Source organism: Myotis lucifugus, unplaced genomic scaffold (genome assembly GCF_000147115.1).
Source record: "Myotis lucifugus unplaced genomic scaffold, Myoluc2.0 scaffold_719, whole genome shotgun sequence".
NCBI classification, from domain to species: domain Eukaryota; kingdom Metazoa; phylum Chordata; class Mammalia; order Chiroptera; family Vespertilionidae; genus Myotis; species Myotis lucifugus.
The window spans coordinates 19,333-35,837 of NW_005871767.1; the positions used below are offsets into that span (position 1 = coordinate 19,333).

Consider the following 16,505-nt stretch of genomic DNA (forward strand, 5'->3'; position numbering starts at 1 on the left):
GCCACCTCCTCAGGGAAGCCCTCCCTGACTCCACCAGGCTAAATGGGTCATACCACCTACAGCCAAGCATTTACTTCTTAGCACCTATGACTACCTAACATCATCTTAGTGGAGCAACAGTAGGATGACAACTCCACAAAGGCATGGACAGTTTCTGTTTTATTCACAGCCTCAGACTCTCAGTAAATATTTGTGGATAATAGGGGAGGGGGAAGTTTTTGTTTTTGTTTAATCAAGGAACATAAGAATCACCCATTCAGACCCCAGATGCCAGGGAAAATAGAGGAATCAGTAGCTCAAAGGGCCTGTCCCTCCAGAAAAACTGACAAATCGAACACAGATAGTCAGAATCAACTTTACCTAACCTCTGGGAAAGAGCTTAAGATTTATGCCAACCACGCCAATGCTCAGTCAGGAAAAAGGCAATGTGAATGTGGCAGGAAAGCCTTGTGTGTCCCCTGCCCTTCCCTCATCTCCTTCCCCAGCATGGCAGGTCCTGAAGAAGGCAGCCTGCGCCCCCAGTTCCGGAGGGGGCAGAAGCCCTCCTTCTCACAGTGTTTGTCTGTTCTGACATGTCTGGGGGCTACCTGAGGACGAACTCCAGACACCTGTCTGTTTAGTTCAGAACGAACTCCTAAAAAACAGTGTAAGGCAGCGATTTTCAACCGGTGTGCTGCAAGAATTTTTAAAATTCGCAATGCCTGACTATTTAGTCAGGGGCACTGACCTCTTTTCCCTTAGAGCAGTGGTTCTCAACCTTGGCTGCACATTAGAATCACCTGGGAACTTTTTAAAAATCCTGATTTCTGGGCCTCCTCCTCCGGAAATTCTGTTTCTTTGTTATGGGTGGGACTATTGCCTTAGAGTGTCAAATAAAAAAATGGCAGCAGCCAACAAGAATAGCCATCTGGGGAGTACCATTCTTGTTACTAGATGGGTTGCTGCCTGATTTGTGAATCACTTAATAAAGACAATTAGGTCTTAAAAAAAAATAGCCGCCTTGTGTGAATAAATCAAAATTACACCTATTTTTTTGTTGGATCTGCAAAAAAAATATTTTTGGTGTGCTACAGAACTTTAGTAATTAGTTTATGTGTGACATAAGATGAAAAAGATGCCGAGAGCATGTGCTGGGGCCAGGGAGAGGTCAATGGGGGGAAAAAGGAGACATGTGTAATACTTTCAAGAATAAAGAATTTAAAATAAGCCCTAGCCGCTTTGGCTCAGTGGACAGAACGTCAACCTGCGGACTAAAGGGTCCCAGGTTGGATTCTGGTCAAGGGCACATGCCCAGGTTGTGGGCTCGATCCCCAGTGGAGAGTGTGCAGGAGGCAGCCAATCAATGATTCTCCCTCATCATTGATGTTTCTATCTCTCGCTCCCTCTTCCTTCCTCTCTGAAATTAATAAAAATATACTTTAAAAAAAAGAATTTAAAATAAAACAACAACAAAAGATGAAAAGGGTACAAAATCACTGGTGTAAGGCAAAGGAAGACCCACAGCCACCTAGGGCAAGATTACAACTGAGAACAATGACAGACAGGCTAGCAGCTGTGAGGAAAAGCTGGGGTGGAAGTTTCCTTGGGTAATTAGAGCATTGAAAAGCATCCAGATATATTGGGGAATTTAGAAAGCATGTGCATCCCCAAGGCAGGAAAATGCCCAGAACACCTGAAAAGACAAGCTTTCACTTATGGCTAATCTCTAGGTGCAGCACAAACAGGAAGCGAGGGCTAAGGCAGAGCTGGAAATATCCTGGTGAAGCATTAAAACTTCATAGATCTGCAGAGTGAGAGAGGTTTTTCATTGTGTTTTTTTTTCTCCCATTTTCTCTCACAATATATAAAAAATTCATAACTCAACAACAAAAAGACAAAGGAACTCAATTTAAAAATGGGCAAAGACTTGAATATACAATTCTCCAAAGAAGATATACAAATGGCCAACAAGCACATGAAAAGATGCTCAACATTACTAGGGAAATGTAAATCAAAACAACATTGAGATACGTCTTCACACCCATTAGGATGGCTATAATAAAAATAAAATAGAAAATAACGTGTAGAGGACGTGGAGAAACTGGGACCCTCATACATGGTTGGTGGGAATGAAAATGGTGCAGACATTGTGGAAGGGTTTGGCGGTTCCTCAAAAAAGTTAAATGTGGAATTACCATATGATCCAGCAATTCCACTCCTAGGTGTATACCCCAAAGAATTGAAAGCAGATACTTAAACAAATATATATATATATATATATATGTACACACATATATTCACAGCAGCATTATCCACAATAGCTAAAATGTCCTTCAGCAGGTGAATGGTTAACCGATTGTGGTGACCCATATAATGGAATACTATTCAGTCATAAAAGGAATTACATACAGATACATGCTATGAGGATGAACCTTGAAAACATTATGCTAGGTGAAATTAGCCAAATGGTCACATATTCCACTTATATGAAAAATCCAGAATCTGTAAATTCATATAGGCAGCTTGACAACTGCCAGAAGCTGGGGTGAATGGGGAAATGAAGAGTAGCTGCTTAATGGGTACAGGGTTTCCTTTGGGCTGATGTTTCGGAAGTAGGTACAAGTGGAGGTTGCACAACATAATGAATGTACTAAATGTCACTGAGTTACTCCCTGTAAAATGACTTATTTTATGTGATGTGAATTTCACCTCATTACGAAATCCATTAAAAAAGGTCAGTTTGGCTTGGTGGATAGAGTGTCAGCCTGCGGACTGAAGGGTCCCGGGTTCGATTCCGGTCAAGGGCATATGCCGGGGTTGTGGGCTCGATCCCCAGTGGGGGGCGTGCAGGAGGCAGCCGATCAGTGATTCCCTCTCATCATTGATGTTTCTATCTCTCTCTCTCTCTCTCTTCCTTCCTCTCAGTAAATCAATAAAAAAATCAATAAAAATTTTTTAAAAAGGAATCAGTGTGCTCTCCTTTTCTCGGGCCTGCACTTTCGCTCTCTTTCTCCTAAACTCTAAAAGCCCCCATGAGACTTGCAATCAGGGCAGCAGTGGGCAGCTACAGCTTCGTCCTAGGCGAACCCCACTGAACCTGTCTCTAAAGCCCCCTTTTCTCTGACTTTTCAGTGAGCTAAAAGCAGTCCCACCTTGGCCCACTTGTGTCACTGACTTTTACTTCTCAGTTATTCCGCAGCCCCGTGTGACTCGCTTCTTCCCCGAGACGTTCCTAGAGTCCAAAACAGCATGGCCTGGGCTCTCTCCTGCTGCTTCTTCTAAGTCCTTCCTTGGTTTCAGTCTCCAGCTTTGATAAAGGTACTCTCAACACAAAAAACGGAAAAGGAACCATCCATTCTGCACAACTACTTCAAAATGTTCAAGCAGAGTCTGAACGATAGAAAAACTAGTGAAACAAACAACTGTTCATAAACTGTGACATTACGAAGTGGTATTACTCCAAGTTCTTCAAACGCAGGAAGGCACTGACAGCCAGCAGCTCTATTTAAAGAGTAATTGTCACTCTCTGCCAACCTCTCCCCGCCCTATATGTATATTCAAAATTTCAGCCCTGGCTGGATAGCTCAGTTGGTTAGAGCATCATCCCCGTATACCAAGGAGGGGGGTGGATTCAATGCCCAGTCAGGTCAGGGCACATACAAGAACCAGCCAATGATGCATAAATAAGTGGAACAACAAATCAATGTTTCTCTCTCTCCCTCTTTAAAACCAGTAAATAAAAGTGAAATTTTCCGTCTAAACCATTTTTCTAATGTTGAGATGGAATCACCAAGCAGAATCCATTTCTCCCATGACTCTTTGCTTATGTTTGCTTCCCAGAGGGCGGTCATCTCCGAGTCCTCTGAGCCAGACTGAGGAAGAGACTGAACGGCTGGATGACAAACCGAGACTGTCACAGGTATTTGTGAGGACCTATGCTGTACCAGCACTGAGCCCAATGAGGTGGGCCTGTGTCACCCCACTTTACAGCTGAGGAAACAGGACCAGCAGGGTGACTGCCTCAAGCGAAGGTGGGGCGTGGTTTGAACTGGGCCCCAGGCCCGCACCCACCCCCTCTCCCCTGTGGACTCTAAACTGGGCCTCCTGGGCCGCTCCGCTGACCCGCTGGCCCCCGAGTCTGAGGCCCTCGGGGTGCCCGCTGGGCCAAGACTCTCTACAAACTCTGCAAGGAAAAGCGAGCGCTCGCTCAGTGTGGACCAGGCTGCACCTCACTCAGTTCTCATTACCCGCAACTTACAGGTGAGGAAACGGATAGAGTGACGGTTCTAAGGCACAAAAGGAATGAGGAGTCGGGCTTCCAAGCTGAGGCTTTGTTCAGAGACCAGGGATAATATGACACCCCCGTTAATAGGGACGATTCTCTGCGCCTCCAGCCCCCCACCCCAGCCGAGCCTTTTTATAGGCGAGCCCTACGGGTCCCTGGCAGGGCCACGCCCGCCCTCTATTTGGCCCCGATCTAGCCTGACAAGATGGTCCCACGGTCTTCACGCGTGGTCTACTCTGGGGAAACCGCTCAGTGGGTTTCAACCTTCTGGCCCTTTAAGTACAGTTCATGTTGTGACCCAACCATAAAATTATTTTCATTGCTACTATTATGAATCATAATGTAAATATCTGATATGCAGGATGGCCTTAGGCGACCCCTGTGAAAGGGCCGTTCGACCGCCAAGGGGGTCGCGACCCACAGGTTGAGAACCGATGGAGAAGGACCCGACCGTCTCCACTTTAGTTGTCTTAATGTTTGCCTGAGAAGAACGCAATATTACTTATTTTTGTCATTTTCCTTCACCAGCAATTGAAACTAAAAATGGGGACCTTTTAGAAAAAAGTCTAGAAGGTTGAATGTTTTCGGGCACACCAGGCATTCATTTGGGCAGCTACACCCTAAGGGGGTCCTACACTCCCAACTCCGCTGGTTTCGGATAACGGGCAGAAGCAGCTGCCAATGAGCTCCGCTGAGTGCAGAGGGGGCAGGGCTAGCCCTTAAAGGAGCCACGACCCATTAGGAGATCATAGGATGATCCAGATGATGGCGGCCAGCGCGGCCTTAGCCTTGGCCCTGGGGCTCCTACTGCCATCAGTGGGGGTGAGAGGGGCCGGGCCCCCACCTATACAGGACGGCGAGTTCACATTCCTGCTGCCTGCGGGGAGAAAGCAATGTTTCTACCAGTCCGCGCCGGCCAACGCAAGCCTCGAGACCGAGTACCAGGTAGAGGGACCTGGGCCGGAGAGCGAGCGGAGCCAAGGGGAGAGGGCGTGGCCAAGCAGCTACAGCAAGGCTTGCCTTAAAGAGGAAAGGGGCGGGCGCCTGTGCGTAAGAGCGTGGGGGCGGGATCTTACGAAGGGGACGGGCGCAGCGCGTGGGAGCGGAAGGGGTGGGAGTAAAGGACGAAGGCGGGGCTAGAGGACGACAGCCTGGAGGCGGGCAGTCGGGAAGAATAGCGCCTTTCATAGGGTCGGACCCCCGTGGGCGTGACCAAAATGTTGTGGCGGATTGAAGAGGTTGGTGGGCGTGACTAGGATGCGCTATGAGAAAGGGCGAGATCTACATTTTGGGGGGCTTGGGCTAAAGGCTGAACTGGGTCGTCTCCTTTGGGGCATGATCAAGTCAGGGGCGTGGCCAGACTTGGCCGATGAAGTACTTCCCACGGGGGCGGGGGCGTTGCCAGAGGAAAGAGCTGATCCCAAAGCTGTCATATCCAGGGGGGCAGAGCCAAGGCAATGGGCGTGGCCTGAAGGACTGGTGGGGCAGGACCTGGTTGCAGGTGTGGGTGTCATCGCTCAGGTAGGCTCTTAGCGGTCTGTATGGGTCTGCTCGGTGGTCCAGCCCTGGCCTTCTCTGGCAGGTGTTCTTGGCCTACTCCTAGCCCTCCACCTGCTCTTACCTGCCCCCCAGGTGATCGCAGGTGCTGGGCTGGATGTGGATTTCACGCTGGAGAGCCCTCAGGGTGTGCTGCTGGTCAGTGAGTCCCGCAAGGCAGATGGGGTGCACACGTGAGTTAAGTCCTGCTGCCTGCTGGGGTTCGGTTACAGCCCTGCCCCTCCCCATTGGCCTCCGGTTACGGCCCTGCCTGTTTCTCAAAGTCCGGCTGGCGGCCGGCCATTCAGGGTCATGTCTGTGTGTCTGCCTCTCTGCCCAGGGTAGAACCCACGGAGGCTGGGGACTACAAGCTGTGCTTCGACAACTCCTTCAGCACAATCTCCGAGAAGCTGGTGTTCTTCGAACTCATCTTTGACAGCCTGCAGGATGATGAGGAGGTCGAAGGCTGGGCAGAGGTCGTGGAGCCTGAGGAGATGCTGGATGTCAAAATGGAGGACATCAAGGTGTGCACAGGTTGAGCTGGGGCCAGTCCTCCCAGATCTCTGGCATTGGGCTGTGTGCCCCTGCCCTCCAACCTTGGCTGGGGTCCTCCTTGGCCTGGCCCAGCCTTTCCTACCAGTGATGCCCCCAACTTAATTAACAGTAGCAGCTCACAGTTAAAAATCATAGCACATTTCTAGGTGTAAATCCTGATTTTAAGGGCTTAAATAACTCATTAAATCTCCATAACCACCCTATGAATTAGGCAGTGTGCTCAAATCATCCCCAATTTTATTGAGGCACAGGATGGCTAAGTAACTGTTCTAAGGCCACACAGCTAGCAATTGGCAGAGCCAATATTTGAAGCTAGGCAGTCTGGCTTCAGCAAACTGTGCTGTTATCCACTAGTAAATACATTCATTTAAAAAAAATACATTCTTTACACTTATGTAAGCATTCAGTTCTTAAAACAATTCTGAGGCACTTGAGGCCCAGGGAATTAACTTGCTTATAGTTTCATAGCCAGTGAATGGTAGAATGAGACAGTGGTTCTCAACCTTCTGGCCCTTTAAATACAGTTCCTCATGTTGTGACCCAACCATAAAATTATTTTCGTTGCTACTTCATAACTGTAATGTTGCTACTGTTATGAATCGTAATGTAAATATCTGATATGCAGGATGGTCTTAGGTGACCCCTGGGAAAGGGTTGTTCGACTGCTAAAGGGGTCGCGACCCACAGGTTGAGAACCACTGGTTTAGATTCAAGCAGGCAGCCTGGTCAGTCTGCTCTCAGCTGTCTCCTCGACCAAGAGACTCTCACCCCATTTCCCCATTTTATCAGTCTCTGCTCCCCAAAGGACAGAGGCCTGACCCTGCTCCTTCCTTGCCCAAAGGAGTCTATCGAGACCATGAGGACACGCCTGGAGCGCAGCATCCAGATGCTGACCCTGCTGCGAGCCTTGGAAGCACGCGACCGCAACCTGCAGGAGGGCAACCTGGAACGGGTCACCTTCTGGTCGGCTGTGAACGTGGCCGTGCTGCTGCTGGTGGCTGTGCTGCAGGTCTGCACACTCAAGCGCTTCTTCCAGGATAAGCGCCCGGTGCCTACGTAGCCCGTCCCTGAAGAACAGGGAGAAGCAACGGCAGCAGGGTGCATGTGTGTGTGACGTAGTTTCCTATGAGAAGCGAGGCTGTATATTCGGGGCCTGAGGTGTGGCCCGTGTCTTCCCTTCCAGGCCAGAATACTGGCTGGCTTGCAGGTCTGGGCCATCCAGAAGGGGTAGCTCAGTGACTGCATCTGCTTTCCTGGAAATTGTACGTGGGGGGCACTGCAGCATTTGAATGCAACCCTGGGATTTTCCGGCCCCACCTGTCCCCTAAATGTGCCTTAGCCTGAGCCTTCCAGTTGCACCACCACTGCCTGGTGCAGAATGGGATCCAGGAAGCAAACTTTTTCTTCCCTTCCCCACTGGCCCTATGAGCCAGGACATGGAGGGAAGGAAGCTTGCTGCTCACGGAACCCCATGCCTTCCTTCCCCTTCTTGTCGCTCCACCTGGGGCCTGTTGCTGCTGCTGAGAACGGACTGTTCATGCCGGAGCTGGGAAGGAGACTCAGCTTGCAGTGTTCTTGCCAGGACAGTCGCTTTATTGACAGGAAGGAGCCGGCCCCTTGGCCCAGCAGGGGCTAGGTGTGAGGTCTGGTAACAGAATTCCAGGAGTGGGGCTTGCAAGTCCTTCTGCCCCTCCTGCTCTCCCTGCAGGGGCCCCAGACAGGGCTGAGGGGTAGCCTGACCGAAGCCCATACAGGAGCCTCACAGAACAAAGGGTGGTTTGGCCTGGGGACTGGAACCAATAAATTATGATCAGAAAATCACAGAGCCTGGTGATTGGGGCTCAGGGACACCAGCCAGGACAGACCTGCCCCCAGAGGGCAGCCAGGCAGGCGGGAGGGGTCTCTCACGAAGCTCAGAAGAAGGGTCTGGCGGGAGCCGATGGAGGTGGTCGCCTGGGCATAAGAGAAAAATCAGAAAGCAAAGTTTTACTGTGTCCCCGGCTGGGCCAGAAGGCCTGGGGCCCCAAGAAGGGGGAGAGGAGGCCTGGGGGAAGTGCTCAGGACTTCAGGGCAGAGTGCCTGACCACGGCAGTTTGGGGTGGAGGGCCAGGACTCCTCCTCCCATCAGGGATCTGGATGCCCGCTCCAGGCCTCAGTGTGGTTATAGGGGGGTAGGGGGTTGGGGGGTATTTTCCTCCAGTCCTGAGATGTTATGGGTAGTAAAAGCTCTCCCCGCTAGAGCACGAATTCCTCTGGAATGAGTCCTCCCCACAAGAGCAGCCCCCCCATGAGTAAGGTGTGGGGGAGGCTGTGGGGGAAAGGGTGGGGTCCTCATTGGAGGCCTTCTTGGGGGAAGGCAAGCAGTCCACACCCTCAGCCTGAACGCCAACACAAAAGGCCCACACAGCAGCCACCAGAAGCTTCTTCCCTTTATTTTAGTTTATTAATAGGATACAGAGTGCAGGCACTTACAGTGGTCAACCCGAGCGAACAGTGAGCGAGGTCTGCTCAGAGAGTGGCCACCTGGGGCCCGCCCCATGTAGGAGGCCAGGGTAGGAGCCAAGGGGCTCCCAAAGCCTCCCCACCCACTCAGCCCTCAACCCAGGCCACTCTGGGGACCCAGGAGGAGGAGGGGTGGAGGGAGGGGAAGAGAGAGCGAGGCCAGCGGAGCTGAGGGTTCCAGACCTGGCAAAGGCACCTCTGGCAGCCAAGGCTGGGCCGTGCAGTTAATACGGCCAAGAAAGGAATATGTACAACGTGGGCAGGGCGGGCAGCACTGCACCGGCTCCTGTCTTGCCACCAGGAGCTCCCACTGCTGAGAAGTGGACACACTCCTTGCACCCCAGCAAGGACTAAGCGTACAGGCGCCTTTGGTGCCCCGATTCCAGAAGGCCTGGTCTACTCAGGCTTTCGAGGCCTGAGAAGCCCCTGGGTGAGTCCCTGTTATACCAGCCGGGATCCCTCGTTCAAGATGGTGCTCAGGGTCCAGTTTCCTCCTCTGCTACCTCAGGCCTCATCCCCCAAAGTGCAACACCCAAGTTCCCCCCATGCTGAGGATCCAGGGCCCCTCAGTGCTATGTCCAGCTGGGGATAGGGGCCAGGCCCGCCCCCGGCCAGGCCAGGGTTAGGAAAGACTCAGGGAGCCTGGGCCTGGCATGGGGATGAGGGGGCCAGGGGCGGCGGAGGGGCCCAGATCAACAAAGCTCCGGCACTGAGGGTGCACAGGGAGCCCTCGAGAAAATGCCCCTGCAGCCTAGTCGAGCAGGGAAGGCTCGGCTGGGCGGATAATGGTGGGCCGGCTGGGCGCAGCCGGGGGTCTTCTGCTGCAAAGAGAATAAAGACAGGGAGGGGGAGATGGCAGTGAGGCTGGAAGCAGGGTAACGATGAGGACCCAGGCCCCACCACCCCTCCCAGGTTGCTGCCCTTTGCTAGATGCTCTGAAGGCGGCCAGGAATGAGCCTGTCAAGCCTAGGTGGTGGTAGCCTGCAGTCACTCACTTGCTGTGTGACCCTGGGCAGTCCCCCACCCGCCCTGGACCTCATGTTCCTCACATGACAAGTGGGGAGAAGAGAGCTTGGCCTGCAAGGTGGGGAGGGCAGGGCAGGGTTATGCCGTGACTGATGTGTGTCCTCAGTAAAGAAGCAAAGGCCAGGGGAAGAGGCCCTGTGTGAGGGTCCCAGGCTGTGTGGCAGAAGACAGGCCTGGAGCCTTGGAGTCACCTGACTCCGGAACTTTGGGCCTCAGTTTCCCCACCAGTCAAATGAAGATGCCAGTGACTCCTCTACTCCCTGCAGGGTTCAGGCCAGTGGCTCTAGATGGTAGGCAACTAGGGGGCCAGCCTTACCTGGGCACTCCAGGGGGGATGCCGGGTGGAATCCGAGCGGGCCGAGACGGGATCTGAGGCGGGGCCATGAAGGGGTCATTATTGGCAAACACGCTCTGGGGTATGGGCCGGGATGGGATGGGAGGCGCTGAGAAGGAGGCTGCTGGCCCCACCGGCACAGGCATCAGGGGAGGCCCTGGAGTGGGGCCCCTCACTGCTGGGGGCCTTCCTGGGGGGTGCACGCTGGACACAGGTCGCCGCTGCGGAATGGGGCTGTGGAAGAAAGAGGGTGTGAGCTGGAAACAGTGGGCAGGAACACCAGCCATGCCCATTAGCCACAGAAGCCAGAGGTGGGCTGGGGCTGCTGACCACAATGGCCTCCTCTGTAATGGGCTGGGACAAGCTACGACTCGGAGATATGAGTGAACGCCTGCTCCTAGACAAGTGGCAGTGCAGGTCCACTGGGATCCTCTGCTCACCCCCAAACCTGCTAGAAATGGCCGTCCTCCCACCCCAAACCTACCTGTCCTTGGCTAAGGGCTCCTTTTTCCCTATGACCTCACTTCCACAGACTTTTACTCTCACTGGCCCTGCTAGGGCCTCCCCACCTCGGTGCTTCCTCCAATCCACCCTCCATAGTTGCAAATCCTACCAGAGCTTAGCTCTGCCCTATAAATCAAGATCAGATGCTTCCAGAGGCCACAAGTCCCTGTCCCAGGTGCCCCACAGGCTATCCCAGGGCCTGAGCACCCGCTGCTCCCCCTGCTGGATGCTGTGTCCTCTCCCTAACTAACTCTGGTTCCCTGAGGTCTCGGTAGAGCTGACACTTTCTGAGATTTGCTTGACCTATCTTCTCCCACCACTTGCCTGACCTTCTACCAATTAGGTTTCCCTGCCTGATGCTCTGAATTCCCCAAACACACCAGAATCTCATTTTCATCCACAGCTCAGGGGTGGTCAGAGGGGAGGAGATTTGCTGGTTATGCCCTTTCTGCCCCTCCAGATCCTGTTCCACCCACCATTCTTAGCCGTGCTCTGTGCCTGAGGAGGCTGACCACCCTGGCCAGTGTCATCGGGCCTCTTCCCCTCTCTGGCTTCCATTTAGGCTGAAGCAATGGAAGGCATCAAGAGACAGTCTGGCCTTTAACCCTTCTCCCGTCTCTTCAGGCTGAGGTGGGCTAGCAGTTCCCATTGCGACTAGCCCTGGGTGCTGTGTCATCCGGATTGGGCCCCTTTACCCTGCCCACTCGTGGGCTCGGAGAGGAGCTAGGAACCTGCAGGCAGCAGCCTCTGCAGCAAGCGGGTGACCAGGCCTTACAGACCTGTGGTTGCTGGTGCTCTGGAGCCAGGTGTCATCAACGGGTGGAGGCACAGGTGTGGACACAGTGCTGGTGCTGATGTCCCCTATTATGTTGAGCGCTTCCTTCAGTGCGTGGTACATGCGCAGCATGTCGTCTCGCCGCTGGGCCTGCTCAGCTGACTCCTCCATGAGGCTGGTCTGGTCTGCCGATGAGTACAGGTAGGCCAGCAGCTCGTGGTGGATGAAGGCCTTCGTCTGGGGACAAGGATCAGAGCGGTCAGAGCTTCCCACCAACTGACCATGCACTCAGTTGACCATTGAGACTGGCTGGAAAAGCATTCACCACAATAGAAAGGGCTTTCTTTGTCTTTAATTTTATTTTAAATATTTTTATTGATTTTAGAGAGGAAGGGAGAGGAAGAGAGAGAGAGAAACATCAATGATGAGAAGGAATCATTGATTGCCTCCTGCAGGTTGGACCAAGCCCGCAACCCAGGCGTGTGCCCTTGACCAGAATTGAACCTGGGACCCTTGGGTCCACAGGCCGATGCTCTTTCCACTGAGCCAAACCGGCTAGGGCTCTTTGTCTTTAATTTACCGTAGAACATGTATGATGTTTAAAACAAGGTGAGAGGCTCAAAGGGAACCAAGAAGGAGAGAACCAAGATGGCGGCGTAGGTAAATGCTGGCCAGTACTAGCAGCCTCCCACAACCACATCCAAATTACAACTAAAATGCAGAACAACCATCATTCAGAACTGCCTGAAATCTGGCTGAATGGAAGTCCTAAAACTAGAGAAGAAGATAGCACATTGAGACTGGTAGGAGGGCAGACACAGACAATAGGATGGTGAAGGCGGGGGCGGGCTAGAAGGGGTCAATGGGGGGAAAAAAAGGAACATATATAATACTTGCAACAATAAAGATTTTAAAAAGATATTTTTATTGATTTCAGAGAGGAAGGAAGGGGGAGAGAGTCAGATTGAGCCCTGAACCGGGGTACTGAATGTGACCTTCTGATTCATAGGTTAGATGCTCAACCACTGAGCCACGCTGGTTGGGCCCATATATGCTTTTAAAAATATATTTTTACTGATTTCAGAGAGGAAGGGAGAGGGAGAGAGAGATAGAAACATCAATGATAAGAGAGAATCATTGATTTGCTGCCTCCTGCAGGCCCCCCACTGGAGATCGAGCCTGTAACCTGGGCATGTGCCCTTGACAGGAACTGAACCTGGGACTCTGGTCCACAGGCCAACACCCTATCCACTGAGCCAAACCGGCTAGGGCCCATATATGCATTTTAAATTTCAGGCTGCAGAACCATTTATATCATAAATCTCATCAATATGTGAAGAATATACCAGGGCACCCACAAAACTTCACACTGATCATCACTGAGAAGGAGACTGTGAAGAACGGAACAAAAGGGAAGGGATTTGGGATTTTTGCTTTAGATCCTGTCATAGCTTCAGTTTTTATGGTCACAACACAAATCAAACCTGGTTATATAGCTTTCTGAGTACCTGCTGCAAAGCCAAAGGCCTGACATGGGAGACATTAGTACAGCTGCATTTTATCAAAAACAAGCCTAAATGATTGGCTTGTAACCAAGTCAGGCAGGTAACGCTGAAAGTAAAGGCGGCCTGGGCTGCAGGCCATCAGGAGGCCAAGGCTGCCAACACAAGGCTAAAGTTGGGGACAGACTCAGTTTGACTTTAGAATCCCAACTTCCACTTTTCTGAGTATTGGGGCAGGTTTCTTGACTTCTCTGGGCCTCGTGTCTATAAAATGGGGATGACAGCAGTCCCTCTCCTATGGTTATTGTTATTGTAAGACTAAAAAGATCAATTTAGAGAAAGTGCACACATGTCGTGTTAGCTTAAGTTACCCGACAAATGTAATGAACCCTGTACCTTCCAATTTCCCAGAAGAAGCTGGGAATCCTGATTTTGATATTTAAAAGGTAGTAACTAAATTTTTTATTTTATAGTGTTTAGGCCAAATCTGGCTGTGGCCACCACTGGCCCGTCCCTGTGACTGAGGCCCTGCAGGGCCAGACACTTACGTTGTTGATCATGAGGTGCATGATGGTCTTTGGCATGAGGTCGCGGATGGACTTGTTGATGATGGCCACGTAGGAGTCTACCAGGTTGCGAATGGTCTCCACCTGGCGCTCTAGCTGCGGGTCCATGGAGAAGGTGTTCTCCTGTACTCCACCTTCCTCGTTTTCTGCCTGCACGGTGGGAGAGAGGTGGTGAAGAGTGACTGAGGTCTAAGGAGAGCATAGGGAGCCCCCCTTCTCTGAAAATGGCTTGCCCTGTCCCACCCACAACCAACCAACCCTCCAGGGCTGGCCCTGATATCCATGTTGGCATGTGGCCCTGCCTGCCCCTGGACTGAGCTGCCCTGACCTGAGGTGACCATGGCCCAAAGCGGGTTAGATCTTCTTACTTGGGGATTGAAACAAATGTTAAGAATAACAATTAAAAAAAAAAATAACACGTTAATTAGGGGATGGGGATAGCCATGTTCTCTCTACTTCAAGGAGAAGAGAAAACATAGCAGATGGGGTCCTAGTCCCTACGCATCCCTGTCCTTGGCTTCAGTTGGAGAACCTTCTGGGCCCTGAGGACAAAATCCTCCTCCACTTCTCTGTTTTGTGTGCTCAAGGGTGTGGGCTACGTGCCTTCAGAAAGTTGTGGTAAATACAGCCTGGAGATGACTCATCCTATTGAGATCCTAGCCCCTTCCTCTCCCAGGTGGGGTCAGCTCAGCCAGAAGGAGCTGGCCAGGCAGGGCATGGAGCGCCTCACCTGGTCCTTCTCAGGGTAGACACCAGCTCGGAGGAACGAGGCCTTCCAGCTGTCCACTTCCTCCTGGGACTCGCAGGCCAGCTCGATCTGCCGCAGGTCCTTATAGACATTCCTGTGACGGGAGAGAGAGGCACATGCTGGACCTTGACTGTGGGCCCAGATTGGGTGTAATGAGCTCTAGGGTCTGAGTGACTGGGATTCACATGTGACCCAGACACTTACGACCAGAGACCCCAGGATGGTAGCAGTTTCTGTACCCAATCCTGTCCCACAGGCAGGCATGGCTGAGACGGCCAAGCTGCCCCAAAGTCTCTGCGGAGATTTGGGTTTGAGGTGGGGCATTGTCCCGTGATGGAGCTCTGGCCATCTGGTGGTTAGTGAGTGGCGGCCTGGAGAGACTGATGGAAGGAGTTGTGAAGGGAGGGGCACGCCTCTAATGCTCCTCCGACTCTTCTCTGATGCCGCATCATCATCAGGCTGCAGCTTGGGCAGCCCCCTTGGACAAGGAGCAGGAAGGCTGATGGATAAGGAGGACCTGGGCCCACACACCTGTGGAGCTGCCCCACTTGCCCTGGATGGTAAAGTCTTAACCTGATTTATATGAAAAAAGGAAACATCTATCTTGTTCCTGTTACTATTATTTTGGGTTTTCTAAACTCCTAAACAATTTATCAGGTAATATTTTCACAGGGGGACATAGGGCCAGGGTGGTGGGACAGTTGCCCAGTGTCACTCAGTCAGGAAAAGCTCCACAACAGGTCTGTCCCCCTGCAGAGCCCAGGTTCTGCCACGTACCCCCCTAGGAATTCTTGGGCAGGGGAGGTAGGTGAGCCTCACAGAGCTATAAAGGTTTTTGGAGCCAGCTGATGGCCAAAGTAGGTCTTGAGGGCAGTCCAGAAAAAAGGATAGCGTTTTTCTTACACAACAGGGGCTCAGCTGGAATTGGTGGTGCAGACAAGCAATATGGTGGTGGCCCTGGGGCCAGCTGGGATGTCAATCACCTGCCAGCTGGCTCAGGTGGTCCCTGGTTCCTGGGTGAGGGTGTGTGTGTCTTAGGGAGGGGCCCTCCCTTCCTGAGTTGAGAAAAGTGCCTTTACTTGTGCTAAAGTCTCCCAACACACTATGGGACAGATTTACTGAGGGCCTCCCGGTCCCTTCCCCATCTGCACTCACTCAGGGATCTCATTCGGTCTGACTTGAAATACCACCCTGCAATCCCAATTCCCCAATTCACATCCCTTCCTGGGGCTTGGTCCTAAATGCCACACTCATATCTACCCAGCTACCTCCCCAAACCCCACAGGCCTCTCTCCCTCTTCCTGGCTCCTGTCTCCCAGCTTACCCTGCCTCCACCTTCCCCATCATGGTTGCTGGCAGCTCCCTCCCTGCAGGAGCTCAGGGTCACCAGCAATGCCTTTCTCTCCATATCCACCAGAAGTTTGGCCAACACCTCCTCTATGTCCCTAAGCACCACCCAGGTCCAGCCCCACCATCTCCCACCTGGATCAGCACAGTCCCTTGGTCCAGGTGCCCTGGGCTCCTGCCACACCCCCATGTCTGTCTCCCATGGCCACGAGAGGGCGCTGTGAGCACCTGAGTCAGGTCCTATTCCTGTTTAGAACCCTCCAAGGCTCCTGGCATCATTTCATCTGTCTCTGCCCAGAGGGTCCTCCCTGACCACCCATGGCATTTTTTTCAATGGACTCTCTTTCTAGAATGTGATATGCCAGGGTAGGGCCTATATTCATCAAGTGCTCAGTGGATGCTGCTGAATGACGGACTGAAGGAGTCTCCATCCTGGGACCCCATGGGCACTCACCTCTGCTCCGTGTTGAAGATGGCAAAGACATGCTTGTTGGACATGAAGCCCTTCTCTACGTCACGGATTTTGAGGTTGTCCAAAGGCAGCATGTATTTCTTCTCTTTCTCCTGAGGGTGGAAGGGCAGGGGTCAGCCTATGCTGTTTAACTGAAGACCTGAAGATGCCCGGGGCTGGGCTCTACTGCAAGGACCACTGCCAACACCTGATGCTTCTCATTTTAGCACGTTACTCAGATCAACTCACCCACTACTGCTGCCTCCTGTTCACCCTGCCCCAGCCATGCTGGCCTCCTGACACTCCCTGAACATCCTGGGCAAGCGCCCACCCAGGACCCTTTGCACATCTGGGACCTCTGCCAGGAACACTCCATGTCCGTGGCTCCCTCCTTG

The 16,505-nt window shown here is 52.4% G+C and overlaps 2 protein-coding genes across 10 annotated transcripts in view; one reads left to right on the forward strand and one right to left on the reverse strand.

Moving 5' to 3' along the window:
- Nucleotides 1-4,944: 4,944 nt before the first annotated feature.
- On the forward strand, nucleotides 4,945-8,174 carry TMED1 (transmembrane p24 trafficking protein 1). 2 transcript variants are annotated; one of them, XM_006105734.3, is made up of 4 exons: nucleotides 4,945-5,209; nucleotides 5,897-5,994; nucleotides 6,141-6,324; nucleotides 7,197-8,174. In XM_006105734.3, exons 1-4 carry the CDS (start codon nucleotides 5,018-5,020, stop codon nucleotides 7,413-7,415), a joined length of 693 nt encoding a protein of 230 aa, XP_006105796.1. In that variant the 5' UTR covers nucleotides 4,945-5,017; the 3' UTR covers nucleotides 7,416-8,174. The 2 variants fall into 2 exon arrangements, with proteins under 2 accessions (XP_006105796.1, XP_023602445.1); XM_023746677.1 differs by lacking the exon at nucleotides 4,945-5,209 and adding an exon at nucleotides 5,270-5,785.
- The window catches only part of DNM2 (dynamin 2), an 85,439-nt gene continuing 76,861 nt past the window's right edge, over nucleotides 7,928-16,505 (reverse strand). For 4 of the 8 annotated variants that reach the window (XM_006105730.3, XM_006105726.3, XM_006105729.3 and 1 more), the window contains 6 exons: nucleotides 16,114-16,223; nucleotides 14,295-14,406; nucleotides 13,547-13,714; nucleotides 11,501-11,733; nucleotides 10,200-10,451; nucleotides 8,767-9,678 (listed from right to left, as the gene is read on the reverse strand). In XM_006105730.3, coding sequence (XP_006105792.1) covers nucleotides 9,609-9,678; nucleotides 10,200-10,451; nucleotides 11,501-11,733; nucleotides 13,547-13,714; nucleotides 14,295-14,406; nucleotides 16,114-16,223 — 945 coding nt within the window. In that variant the 3' untranslated portion in view covers nucleotides 8,767-9,608. Of the gene's footprint in view, nucleotides 8,309-8,766; nucleotides 9,679-10,199; nucleotides 10,452-11,500; nucleotides 11,734-13,546; nucleotides 13,715-14,294; nucleotides 14,407-16,113; nucleotides 16,224-16,505 lie in introns of those variants that run through there. The other 4 variants (XM_006105731.3, XM_006105728.3, XM_006105727.3 and 1 more) reach the window with 2 other exon arrangements.

What these genes read in the sequence shown, in the direction of transcription:
- TMED1 (XM_023746677.1), top strand. Translation starts at nt 5,522, where the DNA reads ATGCGCTATGAGAAAGGGCGAGATCTACATTTTGGGGGGCTTGGGCTA. An exon ending in GTGTGGGTGTCATCGCTCAG is followed by an intron (nt 5,786 to 5,896) that starts GTAGGCTCTTAG and finishes CCTGCCCCCCAG; the next exon opens with GTGATCGCAGGTGCTGGGCT. An exon ending in AAGGCAGATGGGGTGCACAC is followed by an intron (nt 5,995 to 6,140) that starts GTGAGTTAAGTC and finishes CTCTCTGCCCAG; the next exon opens with GGTAGAACCCACGGAGGCTG.